Below are 13053 nucleotides of genomic sequence, written 5' to 3' on the forward strand. Positions count from 1 at the left end.
GGGAAATGTGACACGATTTACATGTAGCGTTGTTTTCATAGATTTGATGGAAACCGACCAATTAACCAACACGATCTGTTTATACTAATTGCTTTGGCAACTTTGGCTTTCCATGCATTAACTGTGTACAAAGATTGTCTTCTCCCCATTCAATTTCACTGCTTTCAAGAATGTTACCAAACACACTACTTTGTCCACCGGGTAGACAAATGTAAATAAAAACGATTTTATTAAACTTCTGTAACATGCAACACAGTGTTAATTGTTTCAGGCCACAAAACCCGACAGAAAACCACACTAACTTGGCTGACGGATAATTCACAAGTTTTTATGGAGGTAACTACACATTAGAACTACATCGTTATTTACCGCGCTCTACGATTCCGTGACGCGTTAAAGAAAGATTAATAACACGATAGGAAGATCTTGGTGACTTTAAGACAGACACTGTTATGTGCACGCAAGAGTCGTTATGTCCCTCCAAATCGGTGTATCCGATAGCCGCGGGCTCGTGAGCCGGTCCAAGCAGCAGACGAACGCTTGAAACGTGAGTCCAGCAACGTCCTAAAGCCGGCTTCATCGGAAACGCTAAAAATATACGGAAACCTTGTCTATTTCGATAACTGAGTGACAAACGGAAATATGCGACGTCATCCTAGAGGGCCAAAAAATGGAAGCGCTTAAAATGATTTTTAAACTCCGATCCAATGCTACGAGCACTAGTGTGTTTATTTTTCTTGCGCTAACATAAAATCTTGCACATATGTTTTTATTTGTGACAATGTAACAACAATTGACATGAACATAATGAGCACTAATTCATATAGTAAATTCCACTTTTACATTACCTTGAACACCTATCATAAAATGTGTAAGGAATGTGTTGCAACAGTGTAATAAGCAATAATGACAGAAGAAGTTTTTGCAGTAAAATAACTTACTTGTCATGGCACTTGTCTGCGCAAAAGAAAGGCCTGTTGAAACCATGTCATTCACCACCACTACAGCAAGAGCAAAGTCTTTGGCAAGCTTATTCAGTTCTCTGCCAACTTTTTGAATGTCAGACATACCTAAGCAATTTTTGCATTTGTTTGATGAACTCTAAATCAAGCACTAAAAACAATGATGCCCACTATGCATTGTGACAGTGAAATTATATTGAGATGCAAATATCAACAAATGGTATGTAAAGAGCAAATAAACATACCTTCAACAAAAGACGAAGCATGAATACAAGTGCCCAGAATTGCACTTATCGAATCAACTATGACGACTTTAAGGGCAGAGGAAAAGATTTCCAGACTTTGCAGGTTTTTTCTTATTTGCTCTAATGCTGTTCTTAAATCCGCAAGTGAATGGCAATGACAGATTTTAATACGTGACAGAGCAGATGTAAGGTGTTTGTCTTTGTTGCTAGGAAACACAAGTAAACAATAAATAAAATGGTGAAGTCGCGCTACATTGAAGAGAAAATACGTTGCTGAATAAAATGGATTAATTTAAGTGCAAGAATATTTCAGTTAATAAAGATTGCACTAGGCAGAAATATTAGCAGAATATAAAACAATTGCCTTTATCAAATATTACATATCAAGGTTTAGTAAACAAACTTGAGTTTAAAAATTTCTGCCATCCTCCGTACGGATGAACCTCCAGTGGAATCAATATAAATTACATTTTGCTCCAGAGTGGCTGCTATGTTGACTGAAAAATGGTGGCAGAACTGTGACACAAAAACATCTTGTGATGGGGTCATGTATACAATAAAAGCTGCAGCACAAGCAAGCTGAGTATGCTTAAACACCATCACAAAAATCCCATTAAGATGGTAAATTTATACCTGCGTTTTTCCCGAGGATGAAATCCCCACAATCTCAGTGACTTCACCAGTGTAAATTCCACATTCTAGACATTCGTCGAGTTTTGTACACCCAGTAGGAAGGACAGCGATAGTGTTTAAAGTTTCATCATACAAATCCAAACCATTCACTGGAAATGATGAGTACTGGGCAAGGAGAACCCTACGGATTGCCAGAACCTTCTACAAATAAAAAAATACAGATTTGGTGAAAAAAAAGTCCATATTTACCCATGGTAACATCAAAACAGGGCCACTTTGGTCAAATAAAAATTGACTGATCAAAAATTGCTATTTAAACAAGAAAAACATAATTTTGTTATACCTTGAATTGCAATCCACACATGGCTGTAATTTTCTCAGGGTTTAAAGTCACAAAATCCAAAACTGCAACAAACACATACTATTTTTGGCGTTTTTATTGGAACACAAAACAAAATTAAAATTATGACATTTGGAAAAAATTCTACCATTTTCAATCCCCTTGGCTTTGAGTTGACTCAAAACTTCGTTAGTCAATGACGGACAGAGGCCTGCGAGCAAAGGCCATTTTACACTCTCCATGTACGCGATGTCTTGAAGAGTAACGCCAAAAGAAGTTTTAAATGTTGCACAAACTTCACTTCTGAGTTCTGAGTGAGCTGAGTTGTTTATTAAAGTCACGCGTCACTGCGATTCACGCGGGGCAGTTCATTGTGGGGAATTACCCCATTGCATCAACATATAGAAATCAAACTGACTATGAAAATGCATTTTGTGTAATTAACCATGCACCAAAAATGCATTATCTACAACTTTGTCGCATATGGTACAAATAAATAAACTATGATATTTATTTTCAAGTTATTTTGTACTATCTGCAGGACGAGGTAAAGAAAACCGACTGGACGACAGCACGGTTGCCAGTGGTTGCATGTGTAAACGTTACAACGACATGGTTCATGACTTCATGTGGTTGTTTAGGCATCAGTCTTTCACACATTCGTAAAAATCACATAGCGGCAGGAACATTAGGTCAACAGCATTTGTCTTTATTTGTTGTCAGAATCTAGAGTAGCAATAGTTGTTGGCGTGTTGGCCATGTTATTTTGAAGGGAAGGTTGTTTAATGTTGCATCAAATTACAATTTACGTAAACCAAATTTTATCTGATATTCCAGAAGTTAGGATGCTGTAAAAATTTTCCTTGTCACTGTGATGTCTCCAACAATAGAAGATGTTAGAAACTACATCTCAATTCAACCTGTTCCATCCTGGAAGGAGGCAGAGGACTCCAGACTCCAGGCCAGAAGTTTCGACCACTACACACTGCAAGAGCCCAACAGGGAGAAAGTGTTTAAAACTAACTACAAAAGAAGGTGGGCATGCTTTAAAACATTTGTAAATTTACCAATTGTGTGCGATAGATTACAAGCCCTCTTTACCTCAGATAGTTTTCCATTCAAAAAATAAAAGCTTGCTTTTTATTCATGCAAGCTCTGTTGCAGCAAAAGTATTTGTTTTATGAATCTATTTAAGAAATTGCGGAAAACTATTTCAAGGAAATCAAGTTTAAAATTATCTCCATGAATATTTCTGCCCACTCATTCTTAAAGATTAATGCAAAGCACTATGCCTATATATTTCTTTATCATATAGCATTTGTTTGTACTACAGACAAGAGCAGATGACAGTGCAAGGGTACAAGTCTGTGCTTTGGAGGCCATACCAAGAAATTGGCCAGCCTCTGTATCTTGATCCAAAGCAATTAGTTCAAACCTCGCTTGGTCAACAAACATCTCAAATTGGACATCAACTTTCCTTCAAAGGGGACAAACACAAAGATGAGAAAATGGTGCGGCATATAGATAAAATAATGTTTTATGTAAAGATTAAAGTTCGCATATACAATGTGGGTTTAGTGTACTTTTAAGGGTTAATATGATGCTTGACAATAAAAAGTTGTTGTTCATCGCATTGAGACTTTCAAATATTGGAAACAATTCTAGTAACAGACTGTAAACATGTAAGGTGGATGAAACAAAAGCACACATGACTTCCCCAAAGGCCAAACAGTACAAGCGAAAAATGTCTACAGCATCCTTTGTTATGAAGTATCAGCAACAAAGGTTTTTTTAATTAACTTTTTTGTCATGGTGGAACCAACAAATTGTAACTTGCTTTAGTATAGAATCAAAAAGTGTAAAATGCAAAGTTTTCTAAATGTGACCAGGACTTAGTTGTCTGTAAGCAAATTTAACACAAACAATGTTTTTTGATCAGTAAAATTTATGATAAAATTTATGATATAAAAATCTTAACAACATTCATCTGATGTAACAACTATGGTAACACGTTCAATATCACTAATATTTTCACAAGAAATTAATGGTGTAGTTATGTTCTGTTTATTATTGTTTGTTTAGAGATTTTCAAGACCTTTTCAAAGACCTGTCCTCTGTGCGGGAAACAATGGCTTGTGTAAAAATGGGTCATGCACTGTTTCCCATTCTGGAAAAAGATCAAAACATTCGAGACAATGCGTTTTTAATCAAAAAGCAAAATGACATACGGAACATGAAAGAAGGTATGAGTTATCTCAATGCTTTCGTGTATGTTCAGATTTTACCTTTATATGTGTCAATAGTTATGATAGGGGATATTTCATTACCAAAGATGTGCCCGATATGAAAACATTCCAGTGTAATTATTCTGCGACTCTTGTTGACATTATGACATCACAATGAAAGTTGGTTTCTTATGTTGGATTCATTTTCAGTATCATCTTTCAAAACTTAGGGTATATGATAGTCACCACTTTCAAAAAGTGGATCGAAGGAGCTATGTGCATCATCTGTGACGTGGTGTTTGTGTGTTGTTTTGGGCTTTCAAGGAGCGTGCTAGATGTCCATGGGGGTCCTTAGATGGACAGACAATGCCTCTTATCATTCCAGCCACTTGGTCACAAAGAAATGATGCTGGTTTATGTAAACACTTGGCAAGTGGACAACAGAGGAAAGAAAACAAAACAGACACTTCCAAAATATGAATACTATAGGGATTAGGCCAAAGATTGTGAATTTTTTGACTTTACGTTTTCCTTCTCTGCAAACACTACAGCAAGTTTCGTGAGAAACAAAAAATTCCAGCAATATTATTTTAGTACTAAAAGTCACATGTCATGTTATGCAACTGGCATAATATTGTAAATTATTGTTCCTAATTTCTTTTAACTGGGAATAACAAACCACTTTGGTATTGCATCACTGACTCCTAATTTAAAGTTTTTACAGGGAAATCCACTTTCAACCAAGCTGACTAGTTTTTTTGCAGAACTACACATGCGTCTTAGCAATGCCACACAGGATGATGAAACTGAAACAGGGGAAGAACAGATGATGTCACATTCTGTACAGGCTTCAAGAAGAGCCTCAATCAGAAGTGCTGGCAGGTTAAAAAATAATTTTAATAAAATCCAACAAATCAGACATGCTTTAATGTTTAGAATTTTTCATAGTGCACATATTTCATGAAAGCAGTTTTATTCAGTAAAAAAAAACACAAAAGAAATTTGATTATTTTAAGCAAAGTTTTTAACTACACAGAATTATCAATACTGAAATATCTTTAGCAACAGCTCTTGGTTGCACATTACATGAAGCTGGAAATTTATATTTGTGCAGTCGGGCTTCATTAGCATCTTCTGGCAAAGTATCTTATCCCCAAGGCCCTGGTGGAATGACAGCGGTAAAAGCTGACCTTCATCATGGTGCTGGAGAAAATGTCCGTCCATTTTCACCCATGTTTACAAATATTTGTCAATCCATTGACCATGGAAATACAACGAGGTAAATTCATAAAAGCAGCACTGCATCATCAAACTTTACCACTGTAGAAAGTAAGGGCATGTTTGGTTTTTGTAGTGTTTGGAAACAGTTGTGTTGTCTGCATTGGATCTTGGAGTCTTGTCAAGTGGAAGCAAACTTTGATAACCAGTATCAACAGTAAGTACAATTTAACATGGTATAGTGGCTACTGTCTTACTTATACACCTACTGCACTATTTACCCACAAACAATCAACAACTATTCAAGCAAGTACAATACACTCTTGTGGCCTCCTAATATTAAGGCAGGTTGATAACTCTCTTATCATGCTTTTGTTGTATCTTAGTAGGGTGATGGTTCCACTATCCGAATGTTGGGACACAAGCAACCCTGGTGGCAGAACCAGAGATTCTAGGATTGTAAATCAGGATCGAAAGAACAATCACAAGTGGACTAAATTTGCTCGAGCCCAATCATACAAAGCTATACTAAGGTAATACTTGAAAATTTAAAACTTGTGTTCAATTTGTCAGTCTTATAAGTATGGATTTTTTTGAAACTTCTTAGGAGTCGATCAAGACGAAAGGTTTCGGCAATGCCATTCCAATCATCACTAAGAAAAAACTGGAGCCTGGCCAGTGACCTTGCTAGTTACCAAGGAGATCCATCGTCAAGAAGGTCATTTATTATATTTAACTATGTTTGTGAAATGCATTACAAGGCACAAACCATACTCACCTTATACTATTACTGATCAGTTAATAACCACAAACTGATAAATACATCACTATTGGCACCCTATGATGGTTATTATAAGTACAAAATGTATTTCAAAACTCAACTTCATTTTCTACCAGACCTCCATCTGCAAAAAATCGTCCACCCTCAGCTTTGAGTCATAATCGTGGTTCACAAAACAGTTTTGACATAGAGGGGACAGCTTATGACAACTATGAGCACATCAGAGGCATGACAAGACCAATGAGTGCAGGAGAGTCGTCAATCACCACAACAATTGCTGGAGGAACTGTGGTTGAGAGTGAATATGGTAAGGCAAACAACTCCAACCTTTGTAACTACGTTTTTTGTTACCATACAGAAATTATGTATTTCCAATGAATTTTTACAACATTTTGCCTACTACATATAAAAATGTAGATAATAAACATAACATGTCAAAATAAATTGCTGCTTGGTTTGCATCTTTCATATTTGAATGATTAATTTTTTGAATGATGATATTTTCCCCTTCGCTTTACCTCGGTTACAGCATGTTGTCATTTCATTTATTTTGTATCAAGAACTGTGACACAAATGTACCACAGAAGTTTTTGTTAACAAACAGGTGACGATGATACAGCAACCGATGGAGGACATTCTATTGACATTGAGAAAACAGTGGAGCAACATGAGGAAAGTTTGCTCGAGAAGGATTACCACGAACACCTCGTGAAACTTCTCTCAACAGTTAAAGAGAGTGTTGGCAGGGAAATGGATAGAAGGGAGAAGACAGCAGTTATTGTTGCAGAGGCAAACCAGAAACTACCAATGTCTGTTTATGAATGTAAGTGTAACAAAGTCATGTCTGTGAAGTGTGGACAAATGGGTCCATGTTTTATTTATTTTCATCAAGTAAATATTTGTTTATTTACATCCTTTCTAGGGTCCAAAAACAGTTACTTCAAAATTGGGAAAAAAGAAGTGAACATTTCCAAGATCGTTGTTCCAGCTGCAACCCCCACTGTCAAGTACTCAGAACCTCCACCACTACAGAAACATGTTTCAGGCACAAGAATTCGCCCACACACAGCTGCAGTTAGCAGAACTAGGTAAAATATTTTTGTGGCACATTTTGTGACTTACTACTGAGCTTACGATTGTTATTCATATTTCATACACAAAATGTCAAATTTTCGTACTTTTGTGTTTGGTTGCGAAAACTTTCCAGTAAGTTCTCTCACTGTTGCATGAAGGGATGTGAATACAAATGCTCCATCGAGCAGACCGGGAACAGCTACTGGTGTCAGAACAAAACCAACCCGCCCTATGAGTTCTCCAGCAAAGCTTGCCTCAAATTTTAACTTCAAGTTTTCAAGCGATGACAAGTCCAAGAAACTTGACCGCATCAAAGAGAGATTTGCTGATGTGAATGACACAAAGGCTTTGGAGCTGCACAACCAACTTACAGAACTGGACAAGTAAATTCCATATAAATAAAAATGTCGTAGGAAGTTTGAAGTGTTTTTTACAATTCTCACAAAAAATAAAAATGTACAATGTTTTCTCCATTTGTCTGTTTGTCGTGGAACAATTTTGTACAAGCATGGCAAAATAAGCAAATCGATGGTTTTAGATATTGGAAAGAAACATTATATTGGAAAGAATTTATGTTACTTTTTGACAAATAAATAAAACACTACAGTCTATCAGTCAAATAATGAAGTTTATATTGTTTTGTTGCAGATGCCGCAAACAGAGAATGGAAGTTAAGTTTGATACGCTGCGTGGCACCTGCAGTATGCATAGAGATTTCAAGGGCATGCGTGAAGCCGCACAAAACAAATTCCTTTGGCAGAAAATGAACAAAACTAAACGGTCAAGCATTGTAATATGCGAGTGGTAAGTGAAATATTTTATTTTGTGCAGTTTGGAATGCACAGATTTTAAGAGAGTAATATGAGGTGAATTTGTCTCTAAAACTGGTCAATATAATATATCTGTGGATTAACATTTTGTGCATTACTAAGTCATGAGAATTGGAAACAATTTCCTTTTTTTACACCCTTTAATCTGGTAAAGATTTAATTACAATTCTCAAATCATCCTTTTTTCAAAAAAAATTTGAAAAAATATAAAAAAGCAAACAAATTGGTTTAGCGTACCTTTTGTGAATCCAAAAACACTAAGACAAGTTAACAGTAAAATTTAATTGTTCAGGTACAACAATTTGGTGCACAACCTTCCGGACAACATTCATGATGATCCAACATGCTCGTACATTCTCCAAAAGTTGAGTATCTTTGGAATGAAGATGCTTCAGAACATGTACAGCATCACACCAGATGTCTTCCTCAGCTCATTAAAGATGCTCAGACCGTGGGAGCTCTGTTCCCCTGACGTCAGTGCGGCGATTGATTTTGTACGCGAGCATATTGTCAACATGCCCGCAGAAGAATTTGACGAGTGGAGAGCTACCAAGCTAACTATGAAAGAAGCAATTGTGGGGGTTGACCAAAAACAGGTGAAGAAAACCAATGCAGTTAAATGAGTGCCAAAAAATGATCAAATGCATTTTAAGATTTCACTGTAGTAGAAAATTTGTTCTGTCTATTTTGCAATGTGCAAGTTTTACCCCCAAACCTCACTTGTTCCTCCATCCATTAAAGCACTGATTTGTGCTCACATTTGAGTGTCAAGTTTACCTACACTTGTATACATTGTGAAGATTTGTGATAATATCTGTATTTTAGTAGTATTTTTAGTTTACCTATTTGTGAAATGTCCACAATATTACCTTAATCCATCCTGATATTTTGTACCATTTTATACTTACTTTTATTATGTAGTTGATCTTATTTGAGTTGTCTGTTGTGTGTGTTTCAAACATGTGCCAACATTTAGGACATTGCAGAAATTAAATTTTTTCATATTTTATTTGTAATCATGAAGTGCCATGTATAATTATGCATATTTTTTATTGGTAACAAAAGCCAAAATTAGCTCACTGTTTTTCGACATGTAAAAACTATGTTTACTACATTGTGTCAATTGTTTAAACTTTGCCAACCTCACATTATAAGTAGCTTGTAGCATTTCGCATGTGCATTGCTGGATGTTTTTTTTATATACAGACACTAATTGACACAAGCTTTTGTATGACCCCCTCTTTCAGGTGTGGTTAAAGTTTCAATATGCCAGAATAAAACGATAAGTGGCAAAGTGAATAAAAAACTATATTTTTTAAACTCTGTATACAGTATGTATTTAAACTCCATTTTACAAAACAAAGTTGTTTAAATATATTGTATTGGTTCCTGTTTTTCATTACAAGAAAATTTGCATTGACAGAAAGAATCTAAACTGTATTGATAGGATTATCTTAATTAAAATAGTAGGTGTCTGCACTTGAAGATCTTCGCTAGCGAAACTTACAAAGATTAGTGTTTTTTGCTTTGGTTAAGCATTCTCTTCATGTCACCAACATCAACTTACTGCATTTAAAACTTACTATTTCTGTTACAGACCATAAACCAAGAGCTTACATTAGTGGCAAAGGTTTTAACAGGAAAAAGTTGCTTGTTCGGGAGCCAGTCTCCTCAGTCTGTTTCTCAAAAAACAGTTTTAATGCAATTTACACTTCATCTTACCACGACACATCCCAAATTCTTTGTATACCAACATTAGCAATTTGCATTGGGGCTCTTCGCAATGTACTAATTTTTCTTCATCACTTGCCTGACACAAATAAGTTCAGAATCAAATAAAAACTGTTTATTAACAGCCTTTGAACAAACAAACAAAAATTCTTTTTCACAGAAATTGCATATATGTTTAAACAGGTTTGTGTCAGTATGGGTGCTTTACATGGGCAGCAGTTGAATTATACCTTATACTTGTATGATACCATAATATTGTCTAATAATGATCAATGCTGAATAAATATAATAGATGCACATGCCAGTTTACTGGTTCAAAGCAGTTGTTAAGGACTAGCGCTTTATGTGTGAGGTTCACAAGACTGTTTTTCATTGCAAGCCGGAATAGAGTTGAAAAGATAAGAAAGATAAGTTTTATTTTACTCTTGATCTGCTGTGATTTTATTTTATATATAGTGCTGCAAGCTAAAGCATAATTTCTAACAGTTTTTGAAAAAGAAATAGCTCGGCCAACAATATAGTTTTTATGATAGTTGTCATGTGACTGTACCTTATCAAACTTAAATTTCAGAAATAAAAGCTATGATACACATTAACCAAACCCTCCCAAGAAAAAAAATAAACAAAGTTTTGACAATGGATCATGAAATTATAAGCAGGTAACTGGAATATTAAGTTTCTCTGACAAAACAAAATTATTAAGGCACGTTATGAATACTTCTTTTAAGTTCTTTTACATGCCACAACTACTTGCTACAAATTTGACTTTTAGCCAATAAAGACCAACTCTATTATTCAAAAAGAGTATTTGGTAATTATGTTTGGAATTAAACACCATTCTACAAACAGCCAATGAGCAGTATACACAAAACATAATTAAAACATGGTAATAATGTTACTTAGTTTGAATAAAGACAAGGGGAATGTGGGCTTAATGTATATAAAACCAAGTACTTGGTACTTGAATGCAAGCTCTGATTTATAATCTGAAACAAATATAAAAAGTTTTACGAAAAACCGTTTGTCAGATTTAACGGTGAATTTCGTGACTGTAAGTTCAAAACGTGTCTGTAAATTTTGACTGCTGGACCCAACTTGAGTGAAAGTCCAGATACGATGTCAGTCCTTCGTAAAAGCAACAGAGCACGACCATCAATTTCCTCTTTTACGAACACTGAGGCCTGCTTGCTGAATCCAAGTCGCTCGAAATAGGCGGCAACTTCACCTGCAGTCCAGTGCACAAAGTTGTCATCATGGAACGTGTCATCAGTTAGTCCGTTTGCCAACCTACTTTCACAATTTGAACTGTCCATAGCTTCACTGTTTAAGGTTGTTTCATGAATTCCATTTAGCGCATCTGCGGACATATCTTTGGCCCCCTCTTGAATACCTAATATGCATAAGGTTTCTTACAGAGAATTGAGAAATACAAGACAGAAAAAGTTCAATAAGCTGTTGTGTTTATAGTAATTCTTGTGGATAAACTGAAAGCAAATAATTTGAATCTGAACAACCCATTTTTTGTAGATTTATCTTATCAGGGATGTTAACTGCATGATGCATGAAGTTATATAGACTTGGATTCATATTGAAAGTCATCTTTCAATTTTATGAGCAGACTGGGGGTTATTTATAAACAGCAGTATCAAATTTAATATCATTTTACCTACAAACATTTGCCATAAAAAGTAATTTTTATGTCTAACATACACAGTCAAAGAGTGAGGTTGGTATTTTTTTATCACTTCTAAAAAGGACCAAAAAACATATTATATTATCCAGAAAATACCTAATCATACCTGGAGAGAAACTTGTTGAAGTGGTTTCACTTAGACATGAAGCACACAGCCAGTTTCCCTCTGGCTTTACAGTTACTTCAGGATCATGACAGTTCATGTGATAAGCCTTGTCACATGCATCACAGAACAAGATACTGTCGCCCTCTTCAGCAGATGAACATACAGTACATGTCTTGCATTCAATGCACTGCCAAGCATAAGTGGATGCTTTGTGTGCCAAAGCCTTCGAATACCTCGAAAAACAATAAAAAACCCTTGAAAAGGGGTAGATTTTAGCTATACAGTTGTGAAGGAACCTTATTTAATTATGATATTCCTGTTTGACAGCAGTTTGTTACAATATATTTTAGAAACACATATATATATATGTATATATAATTCTAATATAAACATTAATATCTGAAAAATATTGACTAGTTGACTAAATGTTGAATAGTTTGTGCAAACTAAATGTTCGACAAAAAAAATCTTTAGTATATACAAGTGGTTAGTGAGCAGATATTTTTCTATTATATGCACAATTATCCCAAAAGCCGCATAACTTACTTCATGCAACTTGGGTGGGCTTTGGCAGAACAGTCAACACAGTATAACATTTTCTCATGCATTCCATCACGATTTCGGTCCTCCCCACCAAGACAGAAGTCACATATCAACCCATTTCTGATAGATAAACAAAAATGTTACAAATATAATTTGCTTTAGCAATATTTATGGTGCCTCATTTTTCATAAGATAGGCTACACATTGAACATTTAAAATTATAACAAAAGTAACTAAACTAAGTGAGAATCACCTTGATTCCTTTATTTGTTTGTTTTCTTCATTCTCTTCTGGGCCAGTCATTTGTGAAGTGTTAGTGACTTTGGGTTTTTTCGTGGAAGAGCTTGCGGACGTGCAGGAGAAAGTCGGTCTTTTTACAGCGCACTTTTTGCCGTACACCATTGGTTACCAGTTTTGTAAGTCTTACAAAAATTACGAGCGGCGCATCAACACAATTTAGAACAAACTGTTCTGATGAACACCACGTGGCCACTACATTTTTGTCAGAAAAACACAAATCTTCTATTTTGAGTTGGTGCAGTTGTAAAATTTTCGTCCACTTTGCGTGCTTAACATATAATGCCACTTGGTGAACTAGAGAGGTAAAACTATATTTTATGTACACTATTTTATGTCAAGGAGTGTTTCATGAATGTCATTGTAGCGTTGAGG

At 35.4% G+C, this 13053-nt stretch overlaps 3 protein-coding genes across 4 annotated transcripts; 1 reads left to right on the forward strand and 2 right to left on the reverse strand.

Moving 5' to 3' along the window:
- Nucleotides 1-316: 316 nt before the first annotated feature.
- On the reverse strand, nucleotides 317-2464 carry LOC145889660 (DNA repair protein RAD51 homolog 4-like). 2 transcript variants are annotated; one of them, XM_082980653.1, is made up of 7 exons: nucleotides 2329-2464; nucleotides 2184-2245; nucleotides 1841-2041; nucleotides 1611-1723; nucleotides 1208-1413; nucleotides 942-1070; nucleotides 317-588 (listed from the first exon to the last, which is right to left on the reverse strand). In XM_082980653.1, exons 1-7 carry the CDS (start codon nucleotides 2420-2422, stop codon nucleotides 362-364), a joined length of 1032 nt encoding a protein of 343 aa, XP_082836779.1. In that variant the 5' UTR covers nucleotides 2423-2464; the 3' UTR covers nucleotides 317-361. The 2 variants fall into 2 exon arrangements, with proteins under 2 accessions (XP_082836779.1, XP_082836780.1); XM_082980654.1 differs by having other exon boundaries at nucleotides 317-593; nucleotides 938-1070.
- Nucleotides 2465-3021: 557 nt separating this feature from the next.
- Nucleotides 3022-9626, forward strand: LOC145889215 (uncharacterized). The gene is made up of 15 exons (XM_082980118.1): nucleotides 3022-3215; nucleotides 3514-3691; nucleotides 3868-3965; nucleotides 4263-4423; nucleotides 5170-5287; nucleotides 5520-5684; nucleotides 5760-5840; nucleotides 6010-6156; nucleotides 6231-6341; nucleotides 6521-6711; nucleotides 7009-7227; nucleotides 7327-7492; nucleotides 7637-7861; nucleotides 8127-8282; nucleotides 8601-9626. Exons 1-15 carry the CDS (start codon nucleotides 3055-3057, stop codon nucleotides 8929-8931), a joined length of 2508 nt encoding a protein of 835 aa, XP_082836244.1. The 5' UTR covers nucleotides 3022-3054; the 3' UTR covers nucleotides 8932-9626.
- Nucleotides 9627-10107: 481 nt separating this feature from the next.
- LOC145889338 (uncharacterized) lies at nucleotides 10108-12930 on the reverse strand. The gene is made up of 4 exons (XM_082980275.1): nucleotides 12635-12930; nucleotides 12385-12501; nucleotides 11839-12071; nucleotides 10108-11429 (listed from the first exon to the last, which is right to left on the reverse strand). Exons 1-4 carry the CDS (start codon nucleotides 12781-12783, stop codon nucleotides 11047-11049), a joined length of 882 nt encoding a protein of 293 aa, XP_082836401.1. The 5' UTR covers nucleotides 12784-12930; the 3' UTR covers nucleotides 10108-11046.
- Nucleotides 12931-13053: the final 123 nt, after the last annotated feature.

Source organism: Ascidia mentula, chromosome 2 (genome assembly GCF_947561715.1).
Source record: "Ascidia mentula chromosome 2, kaAscMent1.1, whole genome shotgun sequence".
In the NCBI taxonomy this organism is placed as follows: domain Eukaryota; kingdom Metazoa; phylum Chordata; class Ascidiacea; order Phlebobranchia; family Ascidiidae; genus Ascidia; species Ascidia mentula.